The sequence below is a fragment of the Cervus elaphus genome, chromosome 18 (genome assembly GCF_910594005.1).
Source record: "Cervus elaphus chromosome 18, mCerEla1.1, whole genome shotgun sequence".
Classification (NCBI taxonomy): domain Eukaryota; kingdom Metazoa; phylum Chordata; class Mammalia; order Artiodactyla; family Cervidae; genus Cervus; species Cervus elaphus.
The window spans coordinates 49,422,063-49,448,497 of record NC_057832.1 but is presented as its reverse complement, the minus strand read 5'-3'; the positions used below and the strand labels follow the sequence as shown (position 1 = coordinate 49,448,497).

The 26,435-nt window shown below is 37.8% G+C and overlaps 1 protein-coding gene across 1 annotated transcript; it reads right to left on the bottom strand.

Moving 5' to 3' along the window:
• Positions 1-16,407: 16,407 nt before the first annotated feature.
• LOC122674779 (cAMP-responsive element modulator-like) lies at positions 16,408-17,591 on the bottom strand. The gene has a single exon (XM_043873331.1). It carries the CDS (start codon positions 17,589-17,591, stop codon positions 16,674-16,676), a length of 918 nt encoding a protein of 305 aa, XP_043729266.1. The 3' UTR covers positions 16,408-16,673.
• Positions 17,592-26,435: the final 8,844 nt, after the last annotated feature.

Below are 26,435 nucleotides of genomic sequence, written 5' to 3'. Positions count from 1 at the left end.
ATACCTAAGCCACTATTTGTCAAAATTTGAGAGACAAAGCTGAGGCAGTGCTCAGAGGGAACTTTTTAGTTTTAAATATGTTTTTCTGTTAACAAGTAAACCAAGAATTCAATATCAGAAACTAAAAATTTCACTGATGTTTAGAAGTAAGAAAGGAAATAATAAAAAATAATGGCAAATAATATTTTAAAAATAAAGATAAAATATAGAGAACTAATCAAAAAGAGAGAAGTGAAACAAAACTAATCTTTGAAAAGGTTTGTGAAGTAATGTTGGGGAAGCTGGAGATAAGTAAAATGGTGTCTCTACATTCCTTGTAGTCCTCAGTGAATCCACTGTTTCCTAGTTCTACTTTCTTACAATTTCCTCATGTTATATTCTGCACCCATGTTCCTAAACTATGAGAAATTTCTAGGAATTTTACATTTCTAAAAATGTTCTTAGCAAAATAAGATGGCAGAGCCCATGGTATTTTTATTTAGCCCATGAAGTTAAGTGAAGTCGCTCAGTCATGTCCAGCTCTTTGTGACCCAATAGCCTGTAGCCTGTCAAGTTACAAAATCCATCCATGGGATTTTCCAGGCAAGAATACTGGAGTGGGTTGCCATTTCCTTCTCCAGGGGATCTTCCCGACTCAGGAATTGAACCTGGGTCTCCAGTACTGCAGTCAGACTCTTTTCTGTCTAAGCTGCTAGGGAAGCCCATTTAGCCCATAATATTACACTATTTTGTTTCCCTCGTTCCCTTTAACCTTCCCTCTGTTCTTTTTTTTTTTTAATGTCTGTATTTATGTTTCAATTTGCTGTGATTTGTGGTAGGCAATTGTCTCATCACCATGGGACCTTGTATTTCTTAAGTTGTTTTCTGTATAGAAGTAATACCTAGAGCAACGAGTAAAATGTATTTTTGTCAATGTTTTTGGACAGAATCAGATTTAAAAATCATGATTTTGACAAGGGGGGGGGCAAGAAAAACCATCTTAAGCTTCACTGCCTTCATTAAGGCTTATGTACTTGCATGAGTCAGGCTTGAGTAGTTTTATGATGCAGCTTGTAGTCGAATATGATTTGCAAGCAGGTTTCTAACTTGTTTTTAAGCTGACTTTGTATATGATAGTGCCTCCCAACTGTGGATCATTTCCAATAGTCGTGCAACTAATACTATCTCTTAATGATGGAAATTGTACCTTTGAATGATAAGTAATTATTAGTCACTTCTTAAGATTAGGAAAAAACAAAAACTAAAAACTGGGAATAAGTATAGGCTGAAACATCTACTATATGTGTTTTGAGTAATGTAAATTTTCAATCATTTCCCCTGTTAATTTGAATAAAGAGACTATACTTCCCTTCAGCTGACTGGGTCCATTGGATAGCCCCAGCCTATGGTTTCACAAGTTTATTATGTAGTGCAACTATTTCCAGAACACAATAGTCTATTTTCCTTTGGATGTGCTGTTACTTTCCAGGAATGACAGAATTGTTGGAAGGGCTTCTTTGTCATTAATGAAGTTCTGAAAACCTCTAGAATACTAATGAGAAGGGATAATGCCAAGAAAATAGACAAGAATCTACTTCTTTAACAAAGGCTTCTCCTTGCTCATCTGCTTCTGCCCTCAGCATTTTCTCACAGCTAATTTATTATTCTTTCCCCTTACTCTAACACCCAGCTCACCCTGACAGCTTGGAGACCCAAGCCTGCCCCTTGACCTTAGGAACCATGACCTATAGAGCAAGTATGAAATTAGCTCATATAGAGGTTGTAGTATGTGGCCAGGGTCCTCCAGCTCTTCTTCCTTGAACTGGATCAAGTTCATGCATCACTCATTAATTAAGTGTACACACACACATATAATTCAACATGCTATGCACACACACACAAACATATATATATGATACTTTTATTTTTTAAGCAATCTTTTATGCCTCTACCTAGGAGAAGGCAGTAGATATAACAACTTTCCTGCTCATACAGATCTTAGTGAGGAAGAAAGAAATTAACAGATAAAACACAAGTTCTGGTGGAGATAAGTGCTATGAAGAAAAATAAAACCAGGGCAATGGTTTAGAGAGTGACCATGGAAGCAGGACTAGGGATGGAAGTTATTTGAAATGATGCAGTCAGAGAAAGCCTCTCTGAAAATCTTAAACCACATCTCCATCTGGGGAAGAGCTTTTGAGGCCGATGGACCAACAGGATCCAGATTCTAAGACAGAAATAAATGCACATGGAGAGAGAGCAGATTGAGATGCCGCGTGGTAGAAGTAGGCAAGAGTCACACAATGGAGGGTCCATTTAGGCTCTAATAAATTGTTCATTTTTCATTATAATTGTGATGGGAAGTTAATGATTTTGAACCAAGATCGCACATTATCTTATTTACTTCTAAAAGGGTCTTTCTGCTTTATGGGTAATAAACTGTAACATGCTGAAATCGAGAAAAATACTGGTGTCTCAGTGACCATGTGATAAATGACCAAAATTGTAATGTGCTTATAATAAGGACAGTACTTTGAAATCCTTGATTCTGTTTCTTACTCACTGAACTTAACTCCGTGGGCAATTTATGAAGATAAATGGACTTGAACTTTTTAGATGTCTTTGCCAGTGTCAGTTTCTTTTTAAAAAGTGTGTTGCCTTTTATTATCATCATATCCTCATCAGAGATAACATTTTAACATAAAGTGGGTACATGTCTTGTGTAGAATTTACCAGAAACAAAAAAGTGAAAACCAGTGCTCAATTCTACATTTTGATGCAGTAGTTAACATTTGATGCTCTGGTCTTCATTAATAAGATGACTTAGAGATCTCAGATGACTCTCTTTTGGGATATGTAAGAGCATTAACTCATGGTGTTCAGGAAAGGAAGCAACACCATGAAGATCTATTGTTCTGACATTATTATATTCAGTTATCAATTTTGGATTGCTTTCTTTCACATCCTTTCATAACTTCTGGATATCTATGTAGATTCATCTACCTTCAACTTTAGTGTCTTTTAAGGGGCACCCATGTCAACTTTCCAGCCTCTTTAACCTCTGCCTACAAACCTACCCCAATTTTTCCTGGTAGCAGGTAGTCTACAGTTATACTTCGACTTTTGATTACTCTCTTCACTATCAAACCAGCAGCCTCTTTGATTGTCAAAATACAATCGCCCAGTACTTTTCCCTCCTGATGGAGTCTCATCTAGGTCTCTCAGTTCACTTCAGTCATTCAGTCATGTCCGACTCTTTGCAACCCCATGAACCACAGTATACCAGGCCTCCCTCTCCATCACCAACTCCCAGAGTCCACCCAAACCCATGTCCACTGAGTCGGTGATGCCATCCAACCATCTCATCCTCCGTCGTCCCCTTCTCCTCCCACCCTCAATCTTTCCCAGCATCATGGTCTTTTCAAATGAGTCAGCTCTTCACATCAGGTGGCCAAAGGATTGGAGTTTCAGCTTCAACATCAGTCCTTCCAATGAACACCCAGGACTGACCTCCTTTAGGATGGACTGGTTGGAGCTCCTTGCAGTCCAAGGGATTCTCAAGAGTCTTCTCCAACACCACAATTCAAAAGCATCAATTCTTCGGTGCTCAATTTCTTTATAGTCCAACTCTCACATCCATACACGACCACTGGAAAAACCATAGCCTTGACTAGACGGACCTTTGTTGACAAAGTAATGTCCCTGCTTTTTAATATACTGTCTAGGTTGATCATAACTTTCCTTCCAAGGAGTAAGTGTCTTTAATTTCATGGCTGCAGTCACCATCTGCAGTGATTTTGGAGCCCCCCAAAATAAAATCAGCCTCTGTTTCCACTGTTTCCCTATCTATTTGCCATGAAGTGATGGGACCAGATGCCATGATCTTAGTTTTCTGAATGTTGAGCTTTAAGCCAACTCCTTCACTCTCCTCTTTCACGTTCATCAAGAGGCTCTTCAGTTCTTCACTTTCTGCCATAAGGGTGGTGTCATCTGCATAACTGAGGTTATTGCTATTTCTCCCGGCAATCTTGATTCCAGCTCATGCTTCCTCCAGCCCAGCATTGCTCATGATGTACTCTGCATATAAGTTTAAAAATTAGGGTGACAATATACAGCCTTGACATACTCCTTTTCCTATTTGGAACCAGTCTGTTGTTCCATGTCCAGTTCTAACTGTTGCTTCCTGACCTGCATACAGGTTTCTCAAGAGGCAGGTTAGGTTGTCTGGGATTCCCCTCTCTTTAAGAATTTTCCAAAGTTTATTGTGCTCCACACAGTCAAAGGCTTTGGCATAGTCAATAAAGCAGAAGTAGATGTTTTTCTGGAACTCTCTTGCTTTTTCAGTAATCCAGTGGATGTTGGCAATTTGATCTCTGGTTCCTCTGCCAGAGGTCCCTAAAACCAGCTTGAACATCTGGAAGTTCACAGTTCATGTATTGCTGAAGCCTGGCATGGAGAATTTTGAGCATTACTTTACTAGCGTGTGAGATGAGTACAATTGTGTGGTAGTTTCACTCCTGATGGAGTCTCATCTGGGTCTCTACGGCCCTACATTTCTCTGAGTTCTAGAGGTTTTAGTGAACCCTATGAAGGTCATGAAAATTATCCTTAAAGTTGGACCTCAGTCCTATGAAACAGTTACCAAATATAAAAAGATAAAACTACATTGCTGTATTTGATTCTATTAAGTAACCAAATGAAATTCAAGAACTTAAGATTATGAGGATGAAACTAAGAAATCAATGCATGGGTTTAACAGTTTTTTTGACCCAACTGAAGGGAGAATATACTGGAATATGACCCAGAGTCATATCTCTGAGCTCAAATTTGCTTGTAAGGACACAGTTTACATAATAACCTTTATAATTCAAATTTGGATCTCTATACAAACAAATTGACAAGGACTTACTTAACTTTTTCTTGAGGAAATTGATTTCCCAGTCCTTTGGTAATTATTTGGGTAAAGGAAATAATGATTTCATTCAATATTCTTTCCTACAGATAATTGTGTCCATATACAATTATAGTAATATTGTTTCTAAATTAATGGCATGAACTATTAACTCTACTGTCTTTGAATCTTTTTAGTTTTCTTCATCACCATTGCCAATGCCAATTTAGTTCTTATGATTTCTTACAGTAATCAATGCTACAAAATCCTCTTTTTCTCTCTTTTATTGTTGCCTCAGTTCAAACCATTCTTCACATAGCTGCCAGAAGGATCTGGATCTTTCTAAACTGAAGGTCGGCTTTTGATAACCCTCTGCTTAACATATTTTACCAGATCCTGTCCAATTTCTCCATAATCTCCTTCATCTTACCTTTTCCTCTACTTTCTTTCTCACTCTGAGTACCATTATAAGCCCTCAAATTCTCTAGCTCCAACCATGCTTTTCTAGTTACTTCTCTCTCTACTTCCAATCTTTGATTTGGTTAAGACATATGAATTTGTTGGTCCAGATACATGTTTGAGAAATCAGAATGAGTTCAGAAATTATTGGGAGTATAATAGGCAGGAATGGAGCCCCCAGTACTCCAGCTCTAGGTCCAGGGAGAACCTACAGAACATAAAAGTGTTAAACACATGGCCAAAAAATAGAGAAGGCTACTGGAAAAAGGAGACAAACTCTTCATGAAATAATTGCAACTTGAGTTCAGATCATATTAAATCTCTGTGTGGAACCTGAAGAAGCATAATGATCGCAATTATCTCCATCTGGGTTCACTAGAGCAGAGGTTTTATAGTGTTGGCATTAATAAGTGTTAATAAGACAAATTTTGACTTAAGTATTGGGTTGGCCAAAAAGGTTTGTTCAAGTTTTTCCGTAACATCTTATGGAAAACTGGAAACAACTTTCTGTTGTTCTGAAAATCAGAACAAACTTTTTGGCCAGTTCATATTTTCATCTTTGTTCCTGATACCCCAAAGCTCTTAATTAAGTTGCTCTTAGCTTTCTGACCAACAACTATAAGCCAATAATTAGCTCACTAGCCTATTGTGTTATTCTTACAAAAGATAGCATTATGTACAGAAACAGTATAACTTTTCAAAATTGTATTTTTTTACTGTTTTTTAAAAAAATGGCCTGTTCCCTTACTGGAAGAGTGATTGGAGTAGATGCATACCTTGGTATGCATTCCACATACTTTGGTAACAGATGTTACTGCACACTGTGAAAATTCCTTGCATCAGTCAAAGTAAACATGGTATCCAGGAAGGTAAAATATTTCAGCCAAACTTGCATCTAAGAGCCAGCTGTTTATGTAGGTAGAAAAAAAGATGCCATTCAGAGTCTCTTCTTTTGGTTACAGGATTCTGTAGCAGTATACAACGCTGCAAATATTTACTTTCTTTGAGGGCAGCAAACAGATTGCATGCAAATTTGCTAAGCATTTTTGTGCTTCTCTTTGCTTTTTTTTTTTTTTTATAAAAAATGAGTGTTACTTGAATTGCAATTGAGTAAATCTTGGTAGGCTTTTAAGCTTTGGAGAACTGTAAAGTTATTGACAAGAAAGAAGCCATTAAAAAAAAATATTGAGTTTAATTGCTTGGATGTTTTTCTGAAAGCTTTCTGAAAGCATTAGAATCCCTCTATAATCCTTCCTTTTTTCCCCCTGATTTCCCAGTTCAGATCACTGTTACCTGCTCTGGGTAAGGGAACAGAACATAAGCTGATTTTATGTCATTTTCTCCTGAAATGTAGGTTCTGTTATTCTAAAATATATTTGAATTTTTTAAGCAAACTGAGGGGAACAGAAATAGAATAATACAAGTCCAACTGACAGAAATCTGTTAAATTTCACCAACTGCTAGTAATATTGTTTTTTTGTGTCACTCTGATTCAAAACACAATTTTAAAATTTAATATAACTATTATGAATATCTTAAAGTATGTCATTTGGCCATATGACTTAGGAAAAAATGACTTTGCAGATATATGCTAAGGGTAAATATTAATCTTGTCTGTATAGAATGCAAGTAAAAAGGGATTCTGACAGGCAAAATATGTAATTAAACATTTTTATAAATATTAAAACACTTGCCTCAGTATGTTTTTTACTTAATTTATTTTAATTGGAGGATAATTACTTACATCAACATAAATCAGCCATGGGTGCACATGTGTCCCCCCATCCTGAAACCCCTTCCCACCTCTCTCCCCACCGTATCCCTCTGGGTTGTCCCAGAGCACCAGCTTTGAGTGCCCTGCTTCATGCTTTGAACTTGCACTGGTCATCTGTTTTACATGTGGTAATACACATGTTTCAATGCTATTTCTCAAGTCATCCCACCCTTGCCTTCTCCCACACAGTTCAAAAGTCTGTTGTTTACATCTGTGTCTCTTTTGCTGCCTTGCATATAATATCGTCATTATTGTCTTTCTGAATTCCATATATATGTGTTAACATACTGTATTGGTGCTGCTCTTTCTGACTTACTTCACTCTATAATAGGCTCCAGTTTCATCCACCTCATTATAACTGACTCAAATGCATTCCTTTTTATAGTTGAGTAATAGTCCATTGTGTATATTTATCACAATTTCTTTAGTCATTCATCTGCTGATGGACATCTAGGTTGCTTCCATGTCCTAGCTATTGTAGACAGTGCTTCAATGAATGTTGGGGTACATGTCTCTTTCAATTCTGGTTTCCTTGGTGTGTATGCCCAGCAGTGGGATTGCTGGATCATATCGCACTTCTATTTCCAGGTTTTTAAGGAATCTCCACACTGTTCTCTATAGTGGCTATAACAGTTTGCATCCCCATCAATAGTGTAAGAGGGTTCCCTTTTCTCCACACCCTCTCCAGCACTTATTGTTTGTAGACTTTTTGATGGTGTCCATTCTGACCAGTGTGAGATGATACCTCAATGTGGTTTTGATTTGCATTTCTCTAATAATGAGTGATGTTGAGTACCTTTTCGTATGTTTATTAGCCATCTGTATGTCTTCTTTGGAGAAATGTCTGTTTAGTTCTTTGGCCTACTTTTTGATTGGGTAGTTCATTTTTCTGGTATTAAGCTGCATGGGCTGTTTGCATATTTTGGAGATTAATTCTTTGTCAGTTGCTTTCGTTTGCATTATTTTCTCCCATTCTGAAGGCTGCCTTTTCACCTTGCCTACAGTTTCCTTCATTGTGCAAGAGCTTTTAAGTTTAATTGGGCTTCCCTTGTGTCTCAGCTGGTAAGGAATCTGCCTGCAATGTGGGAGACTTGGATTTGACCCCTGGGTTGGGAAGATCCCCTGGAGAATGGAAAGGCTACAAATTCCAGTATTCTGGCCTGGAGAATTCCAAGGACTATACAGTCCATGGGGTTGCAAAGAGTTGAACACGACAGAGTGGGTTTTTTTTTTTTTAAGTTTAATTAGATCCCATTTGCTTATTTTTGTTTTTATTTCCATTACTCTGGGAGATGGGTCATAGAGAATCTTGCTGTGATTTATGTTAGAGACTGTTCTGTATGTGTTTCCTCTTAAGAGTTTTTTAGTTTCTGGTCTTATATGTAGATCTTTAATCCATTTCAAGTTTATTTTTGTGTATGGTGTTAGAAAGTATTCTAGTTTCATTCTTTTATGGTGGTTGACCAGTTTTCCCAGCACCACTTGTTAAAGAGATTGTCTTTCCTCCATTGTATATTTTTGCCTCCTTTGTCAAAGATAAGGTGTCCATAGGTGCATGGATTTATCTCTGGGCTTTCTATTTTGTTCCATTGATTTACATTTCTGTCTTTGGGCCAGTGTCATATTGTCTTGATGACTGTAGCTTTGTAATATAATCTGAAGTCAGGCAGGTTGATTTCTCCAGTTCCATTCTTCTTTCTCAAGATTGAAGTTTTTTGTTTCCACACAGATTGTGAAATTATTTGTTCTAGTTCTGAAAAAAAAAAAAACAACCATTGGTAGCTAGATAGGGATTGCATTGAATTTATAGATTGCTTTGGGTAATATACTCATTTTCATTATATTGATTCCTCTAATCCATGAACTTGCTATATTTCTCCAACTATTTGTGTCATCTTTGATTTCTTTCATCAGTGTTTTATAGCTTGCTGTATATAGGTCTTTTGTTTTCTTTAGGTAAATTTATTCCTAAATATTTTATTCTTTTCATTGCAATGGTGAATGGGACTGTTTCCTTTATTTCTCTGTTTTTCCATTGTTAGTTTCTAGGAATGCAAGGAATTTCTGTGTATAAATTTTATATCCTGCAACTTTACTGTATTCATTGATTAGCTCTAGTAATTTTCTGGTGGTATCTTTAAGGTTTTCTATGTGGAGGATCATGTCATCAGCAAATAGTGAGAGTTTTACTTCTTCTTTTCCAATCTGGATTCCTTTTATTTCTTTTTCTCCTCTGACTGCTGTGTCTAAGACTTCCAAAACTATGTTGAATAGTAGTGGTGAAAGTGGTCAACCTTGTCTTGTTCCTGATTTTAGAGGAAATGCTTTCAACTTTTTGCCATTGAGGATAATGTTTGTTGTGGGTTTGTCATATATGGCTTTTATTGTGTTGAGGTATGTTCCTTCTATACCTGCTTTCTGGAGAATATTTTTTTTTAATCATAAATGGGTGTTGCATTTTTTCAGTATGGTTTTAATTATATCAAAGTTAGTTTAGATTGGCTAAGGGAATACTTAAGAAAAAAATGAAATTTTAATTATGATAAACTTAACATTTGTACAAAACTATATTCCCTGGGACTAGGCCAGAGTAAAATCTTACTCTAGCTCACCCAATAGTCTTCAGGGAGATAGAAAGACCATCTGTTAAGGGCTTGTTTTTTGATGCACACCTGTCCATTCAACCTTGGTTTAGCTTGAACTACCACAGAAAAGTTTTAGGGAGTTATGCTTGCTGGGAATTCCCATCCAGGGTCTATACTATTTAAACTTCATGGGCAAAACAACTTCCTCTATGTAGTTCCCCTTTTGCATCACATGAAAGTAATGCTATTTGACCTTTTAACCTATAAAACAACAATCTAATGTGGTCCAGAAGGCCCCAATAAATTCTCATCTTTCTGAAATGCTATAAGAAGTCTGCGGAGATTTCTGTCTCTAATAGCTTGTTTACTCTGCTGTTGGTATCAATTTGGGTAAATAATTGGTTTAAATAACTTCCGGTGGGACAGGACAGCATCAGTTTGGATATGAATTTTTTCTTTTGCATTTTAAGCATAGTTGTCCTGTCCTTGATCTTATTAATCTTATGGCTTCATAGAAGAGAATGTGTTGCTGAGAGAAAAATGTCAAAAGGCTATGGGGATATGGGTCTGTGGTTTCCATTGGCCCTGTCTTAGAAATAGTTTATTTTCATCTCAAATCATGAGGTAGTATGATTCCAGCATTCTGGGAAAAAGAAACCAGAAAGATAAAAAAATAGAAAACCCATTACCCTTATTAGCCATCTTCCCAGGACGGATGTAAGGAATGTTTTAAAATGATTTTATTACTTTGGGGAGACTTATCTTTGTGGCGTTTTCTCCATTTTTACACTTGATCTCATTTCCACCTATGGCCTTCCTGTAATGTTTTATAACTGATATCTCTCTGACCTTTTGTATCTTTCTGTCTCTGTCTTTCCTATAATTCCTTTTTCAAGTCTTCTCCTCACTGGATATATCTGCTACACTAGTTAAGTATTGAACTCTGGTTGCTTTAGCTAGAAAATTTTAGTGTTCATCATTATCTGTCAGAGAGCTAGACTAAATTTCCCATCTCCCTTGTTTCTAGGTGAGGTTACTTTGACTAACCCACCCCAATAAATGTGATAGGAGATATATGTGTCATTTCCTGGGCAAGATTATTAAAGGCATGACATTATCCATGATCTTGTTTCTGTGTATCTTCTGAGTGTCCTAAAGGAAAATAGAACTAGAAGATGGAAGATGCCTTTAGCCTTGAATAACTGCTACAGATCTTCATGTTCCTTACATGACCCAGAAAAAAATTGTGGTATGAACACAAACAACTGGGATTGAAATATGTTTTTTATAGGAGTTGACCTAATACATTTTTTTAAAATGAAGAATAGTTGATTTATAATATTAAATTATTTCAAGTAAACAAAATAGTGATTGAAACTTTTATAGATTATTCTCTATTTATAGTTATGGTAAAATATTAGCTATATTCCCTATGCTGTATGATATATTCTTATAGCTTATTTTATACATAAAATAGTTTGTATCTCTTAAGCTGTCACCCCTATCTTGTCCCTTACATTGTCGCTCTCCCCTCTGATCAGTTTGTTCTCTATTGTGAGGCTATTTCTTTTTTGGTATAATCATCAGTTTGTTTTGTTTTTTAGATTCCACATTTAAGTTCTAAAACAGAGTATTTGTCTTTCTCTGATTTACTAAGTATAACCCCTCTCCAGTTCCATCCATTTTGTTGCAAATGGCAAAGTTACATTCTTTTTATGGCTGAATAATATTCCATGTATATACCACAACTTGTTTATCCATTTATTATTTTTAAATTTCTTTTATAATTATTTAAATTTTATTATTTATTTTTGGCTGCACTCGATCTTTGTTGCTTTGCATGGGCTTTCTCTAGTTGCAATGGACAAGGGCTACTCTTCATTGCATTGCATGGGTTTCTCATTGTGGTAGCTTCTCTTATTGTGGAGTGCAATCCCTAGGCATGCAGGCTTCAGTAGTTGTGGCACACAGGCTCAGTGGTTGCAGCTTTCAGGCCCTAGAGCGCAGGCTAAATAGTTGTGGTACACGAGCTTAGTTGCTCCACAACACGTGGAATCTTCCTGGACTAGGGATCATGTCTCCTGCATTGGAAGGTGGATTTCCATTCATTATGCCAACCAGGGAAGTCCCATTCATCTGTTGATGCACACTTAGTGTGCTTCCTTAGCTTGGCAATTTTAAATAATGCTGCTGTGAACCCTGGGGTGTATGTATTTTTTCAGATTAGTGACTTCATTTAATTCAGATAGATATCCAGGATTAGAATTTCTGGGTAATATGGTAGTTCTATTTTTAGGTTTTTGAGGAAAAGTCATACTATTTACCACAGATGCTACACTGATGAATATTCCCACCAGCAGTGTACAAGGATTTTCTTCACGTCCTCACCAATATTTTTTATTTGTGTTCTTTTTGATGATAGACATTCTGACAGGTGTGAGGTGGTATCTCATTGTAGTTTTGATTTGCATTTTTCTGACTAGTGATGTTGAGCATCTTTTGATATGCATATTGGGTACCTGTATATATTTCTTTGGAAAAATAACTATTCAGGTCATCTGCCCACTTCTTAATCTGTTTTTTTTTTTTTTTTTAATACTGAGTTGTATGTAGTAGTAGTTCAGTCACTCAGTTGTGTCCAACTCTGTGCAACCCTATGGACTACAGCACACCAGGCCTCCCTCTCCATCGCCAACTCCCAGAGTCTACTCAAACACATGTCCTTTGAACCAGTGATGCCATCCAACCATCTGATCCTGTCATCCACTTCTCCTGCCTTCAATCTTTCCCAGCACCAGGGTCTTTTCAAATGAGTCAGTTCTTTGCATCATGTGGCCAAAGTATTGGAGTTTTAGCTTCAGCATCAGTCCTTCCAATGAACACTCAGGACTGATTTCCTTTAGGATGGACCAGTTGTATCTCCTTGCTGTCCAAGGAACTCTCAAGAGTCTTCTCCAACACTGCAATTCAAAATCATCAATTCTTTTGTGCTCAGCTTTCTTTATAGTCCAACTCTCACATCCATACATGACTACTAGAAAAACTATAGCTTTGACTAGATGGACTTTTGTCACCAAAGTAAGGTCTCTGCTTTTAATATGCTGTCTGGGTTGATTATAACTTTTCTTTCAAGGAGCAAGTGTCCTTTAATTTCATGGCTGCAATCACCATATGCAGTGATTTTGGAAGCCAAAAAAAAAAAAAAAGTCTGTCACTGTTTCCATTGTTTTCCTATCTATTTGCCATGAAGTGATGGGACCAGATGCCATGATGTTAGTTTTCTGAATGTTGAGTTTTAACTTTTATCAACAGTCTCTTTAGTTCTTCTTCACTTTCTGCCATAAGTGTGGTGTCATCTGAGGTTATTGATATTTCTCCCAGCAATCTTGATTCCAGCTTGTGCTTCATCCAGCCTGGCATTTCCCATGATGTACTCTGCATATAAGTTAAATAAGTAGGGTGACAATATACAGCCTTAACGTACTCCTTTACCAATTTGAAACCAGTCTGCTGTTCCACGTCCAGTTCTAACTGTTGCTTCTTGACCTGCATACAGATTTCTCAGGAGGCAGGTAAGGTGGTCTGGTGTTCACCTCTCTTTAAGAATTTTCCACAGTTTATTGTGATTCACACAGTCAAAGGCTTTGGAAGTCAATAAAGCAGAAATAGATGTTTTTCTGGAACTCTTGCTTTTTCGATGATCCAACGGATGTTGCAATTTGATCTCTGGTTCCTCTGCATGTGAGATGAGTGAAATTGTGCAATAGTTTGAGCATTCTTTGGCATTGCCTTTCTTTGGGATTGGAATGAAAACTTATATTTTCCAGTCCTGTGGCCACTGCTAAGTTTTCCAAGTTTGCTGGCATACTGAGTGCAGCACTGTAACAGCGTCATCATTTAGGATTTGAAATAGTTCAGCTGGAATTCCATCACTTCCACTAGCTTTGTTCATAGTGACGCTTCCTAAGGCACACTTGACTTTACATTCCAAGATGTCTGGCTCTAGGTGAGTGATCACAACATCATGATCATCTGGGTCGTGAAGATCTTTTTTGTATACTTCTTCTGTGTATTCTTGCCACCTCTTCTTAATATCTTCTGCTTCTGTTAGGTCCATGCCATTTCTCTGTCCTTTGTTGTTCCCATCTTTGCATGAAATGGTCCCTTAGTGTCTCTTATTTTCTTGAAGGGATCTCTAGTCTTTCCCATTCTATTGTTTTCCTCTATTTCTTTGCACTAATCATTGAGGAAGGCTTTCTTATCTCTCCTTGCTATTCTTTGGAACTCTGCATTCAAATGGGTATATCTTTCCTTTACTCCTTGAGCTTCTCTTCTCTTCTCAGCTATTTGTAAGTCCTCCTCAGACAACCATTTTGCCTTTTTGCATTTCTTTTTCTTGGGGATTGTCTTAATCACTGCCTTCAGTACAATGTCATGAACCTCTGTCCATAGTTCTTTAGGCACTCTGTCTATCAGGTCTAATTCCTTGAAACTATTTCTCACTTCCACTGTATAATTCTAAGGGATTTGATTTAGGTCATACCCAAATGGTCCAGTGGTTTTCCCTACATCTTCAATTTAAGTCTGAGTTTGGCAATAAGGAGTTCATGATCTGAGCCACAGTCAGCTCCTGGTCTTGTTTTTGCTGACTCAGTAGAGCTTCTCCATCTTTGGCTGCAAAGAATATAATCAACCTGATTTCAGTGTTGACCATCTGGTGATGTCCATGTGTAGAGTCTTCTCTTGTGTTGTTGGAAGAGGGTGTTTGCTATGACCAGTGTGTTCTCTTGGCAAAACTCTATGAGCCTTTGCTCTGCTTCATTCTGTATTCCAAGGCCAAATTTGCCTGTTACTCCAGGTGTTTCTTGATATCCCACTTTTGCATTCCAGTCCCCTATATTGAAAAGAACATCTTTTTGGGGTGTTAGTTCTAAAAGGTCTTGTAGGTCTTCACAGAACCGTTCAACTTCAGCTTCTTCAGCATTACTGGTTGGGGCATAGACTTGGATTACTGTGATATTGAATGGTTTGCCTTGAAAATGAACAGTGACCATTCTGTCATTTATGAAATTACATAAAACTACTCCATTTCGTACTTTCTTGTTGACAATGGTTACTCCATTTCTAAGGGATTCTTGCCCACAGTAGTAGATATAATGGTCATCTGAGTTAAATTCACCCATTCCAGCCTATTTTAGTTTGCTGATTCCTAAAATGTCAATGGTCACTCTTGCCATCTCCTGTTTGACCATTTTCAATTTGCCTTGATTCATGGACCTAACATTGCATGTTCCTCTGCAGCACTGCTCTTTACAGCATCAGACTTTACTCCTATCACCAGTCACATCCACAACTAGGTATTATTTTTGCATTGGCTCCATCTCTTTATTCTTTTTGGAGTTACTTCTGCAGTGATCTCCAGTAGCATATTGGGCACCTACCGACCTGGGGAGCTCATCTTACAATATCCTTTGTTTTGCCTTTTCATACGGTTCATGTATGAAACATTGTATGAGCTCTCTATATTTTGGATATTAGCCCCTTATTGGTCATATGATTTGCAAATGTTTTTTCCTATTCAATAGATTATCTTGTCATTTTGTCAGTGGTTTCCTTTACTGTGCCAAAACTTTTCAGTTTAATTATATCTGTTTAATTTGTTTATTTTTTTTTTCCCCCATTTGCCTTAGGAAACGGTGAAAAAATGTTGCTATGATTTATGTCAGACTGCTATGCATATGTTGTCTTCTAGGAGTTTTATGGTTTCTGATCTTACATTTAGGTCTTTAATCCATTTTGAGTCTATTTTTGTACATGGAGTGAGGGAGGAAGAAACATACTTTTTTTACATGTAGCTGTCCTGTTTTCCCAGCACCACTTATGAAGAGACTGTCTTTAGTCCACTGTCTATTCTTGCCTTCTTTGTTGTAGACTAACTGACCTTAAGTACATGGGTTTATATCTGAGCTCTCTTTTCTGTTCCTGTGATCTATGTGTCTCTGTATTTGTGCCAGTACAATACTGTTTTGATTCCGGTAGATTTGTCACATAGACTGAAGTCAGGGAGTGTGGTACCTCCAGCTTTCAAGATTATTTTGAGTATTTGGAGTCTTCTGTATTTTCATAAAAGTTTTAAAATTATTTGTTTTTGTTCCAGTTCTGTGAAAAGTGCCGTTGGTATTTTGATTAAGGATTGTATTGAATATATAGATTGTGTTGGATAGTATGGTCACTGTCACAATATTAACTCTTCCAATTCATGAATACAATGTATTTCCATCTAATTGTGTTGTATTCACTTTCTTTCACCAGCGTCTTCTACTTTTCAGCGTATAGATTTTTTACCACTTAAGCAAAGTTTATAACTATTTTTTTTTTTTTTTGTAACCAACATGGTTCTATTAAAAACTGTTGTCAACTCTGGCATTCAAGGACAGCAATACAATATTTTCTTTACAAAGCAACCAATATAAAAATCTGCAAATGCCATAAATTCATTTATAGGCTATTATTTTCACATAGGCATGTCACTAGATTCTTTCCATTCCTTCTTTCTTTCCATTCTCTCCTGAGGTATTTTTTTGTGGTTTATTTTTATTGTACTGCTGGATGCATTTATCTTTGATCACCCTTTCCTAAAATGATTTTTAAAGATCTGCAAAAAATTTTTATTGCATAGGACACTATTCATGGCACAGAGATTGGGAACTGTAAATATGTGGCATTGGAAAAAGTCTTACAAATATTGCATTTTAAGAATCTGTTACAGACTTTTTTTTACAGTTTGTCTCTTTTAAAAAAAATTGAAGTTACAGCTAAGAGTTAACTACGTACAGTGAAGCAGTTTGGGAATGTTAGAGATTAGAAAATACGCTGAATGATACAAAGGAGAAAAAAAAAAGCCATAATTCTTGCCGGCTATATATTGTATTGCCTTCAAAAGCAACTGTACAGGTTGTAATCAGTTCATAGTTAAATATTTCTACTAATCTGTTTTGGGAGAGCAAATGTCTTTCAAGGTTTCCAGTTCCTCTATAAGCTTCTTGTTTTGAACTTCCAGCACCGCGACTCGACTCTCCAGACACTTGACATATTCTTTCTTTCGACGTCGACATTCTTTAGCAGCTTCCCTGTTTTTCATTAGCCTCAGCTCCCGTTTGCGTGTTGCCTCCTCTGCCAGCTGCTGGGGACTGTGCAGGCTTCCGGGGGAGGCAGCCATCACCACCCCCTGTGGCAAAGCAGTAGTCGGAGCTCGGATCTGGTAAGTCGGCATGTCGCCAGTGGCGGCAGCCATGTGACTTGGGGCAAGTTCAGTTTCCTCATCTTGAACCACCACCTGGCTGCCTGGGACAAAGAACTGCTGTGTGCCATCTGCTGACTGTGCTGCGTACTGCACAATTGTCGCACCTGGCGGAGGAGCTCCTGAATTTGTCATTGTTAATGCCTGCAGTCCCTGAACACCATCAGATCCTGGGTTAGAAATCTGGATTGCTCCACCTTGGGCTATAGCAATGTATTGCCCCGTGCTAGTCTGATATATGCTAGTCGGCACTGCCATAGCAGCGATGTTAGGCGGTGTTCCTTCTTCCTCTGATTTTTCTTCTTCAATCTTGGGTACACCAGGCACATCAGAGGAAAGTTCATTCAGTATTTTTCTGTAAGAGGGTCTTCGTGAAAGGATTTCTCTACGCTTATGAGAGTCAATTACACCTTCTGATTCTGCAGACTCATCTGTTTCTGCAATGGTTGCTACCTGAACAGTTTGTATTTGTGGTGACTGAATAACGGATGGCTGTGGTGTCTGAATTACTCCCTGGACATGGACGGTCTGGCCGGAAGGTAACTGTACTAGAGTTACGGCTGGGGAGCCTCTTCCGGTGCTGGATCCAGCTACAGAAACCATTAGGAGATGGTTACAGTGCTGGAACCATAACTAAGTATTTTTTTATGCAGTTATAAATGGAGTTTTCCCCTTAATTTCTCTTTGTAGTAGTTTATTGGTGTATAGAAATGCAACATATTACTCTATATAAATTTTGTATCTTGCAAATTTACTGAATTCATTAATGAAACCTAGTAGTTTTCTGGTGGCATGTTCAGGATTTCATCTGTATAATATATTTCATCTGTAACAGTAACAGTTTTATTTCTTCCTTGGCAACTTGGATTCCTTTCTTCTTGTCTGAATGTTGTGGCTAGCACTTCGAATACTATGTTGAATAAAAACGGCAAGAGTGGTCCTCCTTGTCTTATTTCTGATCTTGGAGAAAATGCTTTCAGCTTTTCACTGTTGAGTATGATATTAGCTGTTGGGTTATCATATATGGTCTTTATTATGTTGGAGTACGTGCACTCTATACCCGTTTTATGGAGAGATTTTATCATAAATGGATCTTGAATTTTGTCAGAAGTTTTTTCTGTGTCTATTGAGGTGATCATATGGCTTTTATTCTTCAAATTGTTAATGAGGTGTATAACATCCATTGAGTGTGTGTGTGTGTGTGTGTGTGTATGCCAAGCCATACTTGCATTCCTGGGATAATTTCTACTTGATCATGGTGTATGATTTATTTTTTAAAGTGTTGCTCAGTTTGGGTTAATAATATTTTGTTGAGGATTTTTGCAAGTGTGTTTATCAGTGATATTGGCATATAATATTCTTTTCTTATAATATATTTGTCTGATTTTGTATCAGGGTGATGCTGGCATCATAGAATGAGTTTGAAAGCATTGCTTCCTCTGAAATTTTTTGGAATAGTTTGAGAAGATAGGTGTTGACTCTTCTCTAAATGTTTGATAGGATTCACCTGTGAGGCCATCTGGTCCTGGACTTTTGTTTGTTGAGAGTTGTTTTTTTCTTAATTATTCAGTTTCATTATTGGCAATTGATATGTTCATGTTTTTATTCCTTCCTGGTTCAGTCTTGGGAGACTATATTGTTTGGAAATTGTCCATTTCTTCTAGGTTGTCAATTATATTGATGTACTGCTAAGTCGCTTCAGTCATGTCCGACTCTGTGTGACCCCATAGACGGCAGCCCACCAGGCTCCCCCTTCCCTGGGATTCTCCAGGCAAGAACACCGGAGTGGGTTGCCATTTCCTTCTCCAATGCATGAAAGTGAAAAGTGAAAGTGAAGTTGCTGAGTCGTGTCTGACTCTTCCAGACCCCATGGACTACAGCCTACCAGGTTCCTCCGTCTGTGGGATTTTCCAGGCCAGAGTACTGGAGTGGGTTGCCATTGCCTTCTCCATATTGATGTACAGTTATTTGTAATAATGTCTTATGATCCTCAGTATTTCTGTGTTCAGTTGTAACTTACTTTTTCACTTTTGATTTTATTGATTGGGTCCCACCCTTTTTTTTAATGAGTCTGGATAAAAGTTTATAAACTAAGAGTCTTTTCTGGGACTAGTATCTGCTTGCTTGTGGGTGAGGCTGGTCCCAAAGCTAGAGCAGGTCACCTGTGAGTTGGGTCATAGATTCTGGTACTGATCTCTGCCCATTGATGGATGGAACTGTTTCTCTAGTCTCTGGCTGCAGGGCCCTGGGGGTCCCAGATCTAGTGCCTGTACACTGGCATGTGATACCTGATCCTGGTGCTTCAGTGGGTGGGGCTATCTCCAGGGTAAGCTGTGAGTTTGGGGATTTTAGGGCAGCTTGTCTACTAATGGGTGGAGATATGTCTCCATCCCATTATTTGCTTGGCCTGAAGCATCCTCGTACTGGTGCCCACAGGCTAGTGGCATGGGTGGGGCTGGGTCTTGAGACTAATTAACAAGCTAGAGGGAGGATTCCAAAATGTTGATTGCCAGCTCTAGTGTCCATGTGGTAGAATAAGCTCCTTAAATGGCTGCTGTCAGTGTCTTTGTCCTCAGTGGTGAGCTCCAATTGTCTCTTGCCTCTATAGTAGACTCTCCATGATTAACAGTTAGGTCTGACCCAGGCTCCTTTCAAATTACTGCCCCTACCCTGGGTCCTGTTGCATGTGAGATTTGTGTGTGCCCTTAAAAGCAGAGTCTATTTCCCATGAAAGCCCTTCTGGCTTTCAAAGCCAAATATTCTAGGAACTGGTCTTTCCTGGCAGGACCCCTGGTCTGGGACACCTCATGTTGGCCTTAGGCCCCTGCTGGTTGAGGAGAACCTCTGAAATTTCCATTATTCTCCTGTCTGTGGGTTGGTTACCCATGGAAGATGCTCTATGGGGCCACAGAGTCAGACACAACTGAGCGCCAAAGCGCACACATTACCCATGGGCATAGGTCTTGATTATACTGCCATTCTGCCCCTCCTACTCATCTCATTGTGGTTCCTTCTTTATATCTTTTGTTGTAGAAGATTTTTTTCCGGTAGGTTCTGGTCTTTTTTCATCTAAAGGTGTTCTAGGAATAGTTGTAATTTTGGCGTGTCCATGAGAGAAGATAAACTCAGGATGTTTCTACTCTGCCATCTTGCCCAATTTCACCTAATATGGTCAAAATCTCTATCCCCTGGACATCAACTTCTCCTGATGCATTCTTACCTCATCAACAATTTCTTCTTTGTCTTTATGGAGCCCACGTTCTCTTTCTGCCAGGTTTATATTGGTCTCACCCAGAGACCCATCTTTGTCATCTTTTCTCTCTACATGTTCTCTACATCACTCTGAAGATTAAACCTTACTCATATAATCAGAAATTTCTGTTCTTATCTTTGACCTTTACTGTGACATTCAGACTGATACATGGAAGTTGTTACTGGAAAGTTCTACATAACCCCTTAATCCTCAAAGATAGTAAAGCTAAAATAGAACAGTCTTACTCTTCAAATTCTCTTTTTCCCCTCCTCCAACTTGATAGACATTATCACTTCCTACAAAGTAGATGAAGGCAGAAATGAGCAATTTATCTCACACTTCTTACTGTACCACACTTCCACCCAAGAATACAGAAAATTTCTGTCAATTTTACTTCAGTATATATTTTTTGAATGAAAGCATTTCTTTCCATATCAACCCTGCCCTATATAAGACCCTCATAATCTCTCATTTGCCTATTACAATAACTCTGACTAGTCTCCCTCCTTCTATCATGGAAATAGATACAGTACTCAGGTGAGGAAAATACTAAAACGGGCCTACCAGATTTTGAGGGGTAATTATGGACATTCGAGCTATAACATTTCTTTCACTCCCTCTAAAGGAGAAAATCTGCGTTCAAGTTAGTGACCATGTTATTACCCAGAAAACTACAATAAATTTTTTGGTGTTAATTTGAATTTTTTAATTATTGAAGTGTGATTAAACTCAGCAATTTTAGTGATTAAAATTCCATGAGTTATGACAAAGATATATAGGCATTTAACCACTATCACAATCAGGATATAAAACATTTCTGTCACTCCAAAATGTCCTCTTGATTTCTTTTGCCTTCAATCTCTTTACTCCAACCCCTGATCCCTGGCAAATATCGATTTTTTTTCTGTTGCTCATAATATATTTGCATTGTCTAATCATAAAATGGACTCATAACACATATATTTCCACATGGGTGACTCCTTTCATTTGACATAGTGCATTTGAGATTCACTGATGTTGTGTGTATTGATATTTCATTCTTTCATTTAGCTGAGTAATTGTCCACTGTAGTATCTATTTTTGTAATTGTTGTGTTTTCATCCTCAAATGTTTAACTTATTCTTTAAAACATGTGTTAGCTGCTGATTGTATCAGTTTGTTTCCAGACAGTAGAATCTTGGAAGTCCAATGGCCTACACTGATATTGTATTCATCTTTACATTATTTTCAGAACCTCAGACTCAGAGGGTCCACAAGCCATAATGGATTATTCACAGACCATGAAACCTAGTAGAGTTCCCACACTTGAACTTTGAGGAAACTGAGATTCAGAGAGATCACATTGCTATATGTTTAGGAATATGAATCTATCTCATTATAAAGCCAAAACATCTATTCCCTTTCATTATAGAAATTTTTTTGATGTGATGGAATGCATAGTGTGTTCTTTGATGAAAGGGAACATTAATTCATCAGGAGAATAAGATGGTTTGTGGATAATAGTATCTAAAAGGAAGTTATTTTATGAAGAATATTGACTTTCATTAAGAAATCTAACAATGATTTTTTCACATAAGATGCAGAATATTTGTTCATTTAAAAAATTACACTCCAAAAAAAAAAATTACACTCCAATATAATTATGACGTTAAAATGTGTCTAACTGAAAATCTTTAGGTAGTTAAGAAGGTGAGTATGATTCTCGCTTTGGGGTTAGATAAGTTGATTCAGTTCAGTTCAGTAGCTCAGTCATGTCCGACTATTTGTGACCCCGTGTGCTGCAGCACGCTAGGCCTCCCTGTCCATCACCAACTCCTGGAATTTCATCAGACTCATGTCCATTGAGTCGGTGATGCCATCCAACCATCTCATCCTCTGTCGTCCCCTTCTCCTCCCACCCTCAATCTTTCCCAGAAACAGGGTCTTTTCCAATGAGTCAGCTCTTCGCATCAGGTAGCCAAAGTGTTACAGTTTCTGCTTCAATATCAGTCCTTCCAATGAACACTCAGGACTGACCTGCTTTAGGATGGACTGGTTGGATCTCCTTGCTGTCCAAGGGACTCTCAAGAGTCTTCTCCAACACCACAGTTCAAAAGCATCAATTCTTTGGCACTCACCTTTCTTTATAGTCCAACTCTTGCATCCATACATGACTACTAGATAAACCAAAGCCTTCAATGGACAGACCTTTGTTGGCAAAGTAATATCTCTGCTTTCTGTCTAGGTTGGTCATAACTTTCCTTCCAAGGAGTAAGTGTCTTTTATTTTCATGGCTGCAATCACAATCTGCAGTGATTTGGGAGCCCCAAAAAATAAAGTCTGCCACTGTTTCCACTGTTTCCCCATCTATTTGCATGAAATGATGGGACTGGATGCCATGATCTTAGTTTTCTGAATGTTGAGCTTTAAGCCAACTTTTGCACTCTCCTCTTTCACTTTCATTAAGAGGCAATTTAGTTCTTCTTCACTTTCTGCCATAAGGATGCTGTCATCTGTATATCTGATGTTATTGATATTTCTCCCAGAAATCTTGATTCCAGCTTGTGCTTCATCCAGCCCAGCATTTCTCATTATGTGCTCTGCATTATAAGTTAAATAAGCAGGGTGGCAATATACAGCCTTGACATACTCCTTTTCCTATTTGGAACCAGTATGTTGTTCTATGTCCAGTTCTAACTGTTGCTTTCTGACCTGCAGACAGATTTCTCAAGAGGCAGGTCAGGTAGTCTAGTATTCCCATCTCTTTCAGAATTTTCCACAGTTTATTGTGATCCATACAGTCAAAGGCTTTGGCATAGTCAATAAAGCAGAAATAGATGTTTTTCTGGAACTCTCTTGCTTTTTCAATGATTCAGAGGATGTTGGCAATTGGAGCTCTGGTTCCTCTGACTTTTTTAAATCCTGCTTGAAATCTGGAAGTTCATGGTTCCCATATTGTTGAAGCGTGTCTTGGAGAATTTTGAGCATTACTTTACTAGCATGTAAGATGAGTGTGATTGTGCGGTAGCTTGAACATTCTCTGGCAATGCCTTTCCTTGGGATTGGAATGAAAACTGACCTTTTCAAGTCCTGTGGCCACTGCTGAGTTTTCCAGATTTGCTGGCATATTGAGTGCAGCACTTTCACAGCATCATCTCTTAGGATTTGAAATAGCTCAACTGGAATTCCATCACCTCCACTGGCATTGTTCTTACTGATGCGTCCTAAGGCTCACGTGACTTCACATTCCAGGATGTCTGGCTCTAGGTGAGTGATCACACCATCGTGATCATCTGGGTCATGAAGATCTTTTTTGTATAGTTCTGTGTATCCTTGCTACCTCTTCTTAATATCTTCTGCTTCTATTAAGTCCATACAATTTCTGCCATTTATTGTACCCATCTTTGCATGAAATGTTCCCTTGGTATCTCTAAATTTTTTGAAGAGATCTCTAGTCTTTCCCATTCTATTGTTTTCCTCTATTTCTTTGCACTGATCATTAAGGAAGGCTTTCTTATCTCTCCTTGCTATTCTTTGGAACTCTGCATTCAAATGGGTATATCTTTCCTTTTCTCCTTTGCTTTTGGCTTCTTTTCTTTTCACAGCTATTCATAAAGCCTCCTCAAACAGCCATTTTGTTTTTTTGCACTTCTTTTTCGTGGGGATGGTCTTGCCCCGTGTCTCCTGTACAATGTCACGAACCTCCGTCCAGGCACTCTATCAGATCTAGTCCCTTAAATCTATTTCCCACTTCCATTGCATAATCATAAAGGATTTGATTTAGATCATACCTAAAAGTTCTAGTGGTTTTCCCTCCTTTCTTCAATTTATGTCTGAATTTGGCAATAAGGAGTTCATGATCTGAGCCACAGTCAGCTCCTGGTCTTGTTTTTGTTGACTTTATACAGCTTCTTCATCTTTGGCTGCAAAAATATAATCAGTCTGATTTTGGTGTTGACCATCTGGTGATGTCCATGTGTATGAGCCATGCTGTGTAGGGTCACCCAAGACAGACGGGTCATAGTGGAGAGTTCTGACAGAATGTGGTCCACTGGAGCAGGGGATGGCAAGCCACTTAAGTGTCTTGCCTTGAGAACCCCATGAACAGTATGAAAAGGCAAAAACATAGGACACTGAAAGATGAACTCCCCAGGTCGGTAGGTGCCCAATATCCTACTGGAGATCAGTAAAGAAACAACTCCAGAAAGAATGAAGTGACGGAGCCAAAGCAAAAACACCAGCCTGTTGTGGATGTGACTGGTGATAGATGAAAATTTCGATGCTATAAAGAGCAATATTGCATAGGAACCTGGAATGTTAGGTCCGTGAATGAAGGCAAATTGGAAGAGGCCAAACAGGAGATGGCAAGAGTGAACATTGACATTTTAGGAATCAGCGAACTAAAATGGACTAGAATGGGTGAACTTACCTCAGATGACCATTATATCACTACTATGGGCAAGAATCCCTTAGAAGAAATGGAGTAACAGTCATAGTCAACAAAAGATTCCAAAATGCAGTACTTGCATGCAATTTCAAAAACGAGAGAATGATCTCTGTTCGTTTCCAAGGTAAACCATTCAATATCATAATCCAAGTCTGTGCCCTGACCAGTAATGCTGAAGAAGCTGAAGTTGCGCAGTTCTGTGAAGACATACAAAATCTTCTAGAACTAACACCCCAAAAAGATGCCTTTTCATTATAGGGGATTGGAATGCAAAAGTAGGAAGTCAAGAGATAACTGGAGTAACAGGCAAATTTGGCCTTGGAATACAGAATGAAGCAGGGCAAAGGCTCATAGTTTTGCCAAGAGAAGGCACTGATCATAGCAAACACCCTCTTCCAACAACACAAGAGAAGATAAGTCAGTACAAGATAGAAATATGAAATCTAAAGCGGTAGATGTGTAATGTCCAATTTAAAATGACCAAGAAACTTTATGAAGGATATCTAAAATTAAACCTGATTATCTTGCAATGGAAACAGTAATAACAGCTTCTATTTTCAGTGGTCTGGTGTAGCTCTTCAGGTACTGATGTTTTGTGTTTGTATTGAGGTGGGGCGGTAGTTTGAGGGCTTTAAAAAATTTTTCATGCTTTATTTCATTCATTCACTACAGTTTTTATTATTATTTGCCAGTGCTATATTTTAACTTCAACTTACACCTTATCCTGGATGGAAAAATGGCAACCCACTCCAGTATTCTTGCCTGGAAAATGCCATGGACAGAGGAGTCTAGTAGGCTATAATTCATGGGGTTGCAAACAGTCAGATACAACTGAATATATGACACATTCACCTTATACTTTAAAAATGAATGATCAGTTTTTTATATTCAAGTGTTAAACTTGTCTCTCTCATGTCAGTTCTCTTTAGAGATATTTAAGATGTTGTCATTTTTACAAAGATTGCTTTGTAATAATTACAATTTTTTATTTGAATGAAAGACATGACGTAAAATTTCCATTGAAAAGAACATGATGTTAGTATGGTTAAATAGCTGTACATAGAACAATGTCTAAAATGGCAGATATTTATTTCTATATTGGTCAAATTTATGATCTCTCCTTGATTAAATTCTCTACTTGGGAACCAGTTATTATTGTTGAACCTTCAGTTTCTTAGATAGTCAGATGAGATGGCATTAATGCTGGCTCTTGACTGTCCTTTTATAGCCATCAATTTACCATAGATGTTCTTCAGGAATTCTTAGAGAAATTTTTTTGTCTTTATGATGCTAAAAACTGTCTACTGATGATCAGCTCATGATTATTATAATAGCAACAATAGCAGTAATACATATGCTATTTAAAATGTGCTTTTAACTGACCATGATTTCATTATTAGCAACAACTTGTCCATAGGTTTATATATGGAATCTAAATTGTACATAATGCCACTATTTCAAGTAACTAGCTGTTAGATTATTGTCGAGCTTATGAGATGAATAATATTACGTTGATTTTTAAAGATTAGGAAAATGAGGTTTCAAATAATTGGGTAACAAATTTAATCTCTACTAAGAGATGGGGGAATAGACTCTCCGTTGAAATAACAGGTATTTATTTTATGCTAATTCTGTGCCTAAAAAAAAATAAATAAATATCTGTTGGGTCAACAGAGAGTCTGTTTGTCCATCTCTTAGTAGAGATGTAATTATGTTGCCTAATTTTTTGAAATCTCATTTTCCGAATCTTTAAAACGCAATGTAATAT

Coding starts and splice junctions, on each gene's coding strand:
- LOC122674779 (XM_043873331.1), bottom strand. CDS start 17,591: ATGGTTTCTGTAGCTGGATCCAGCACCGGAAGAGGCTCCCCAGCCGTA.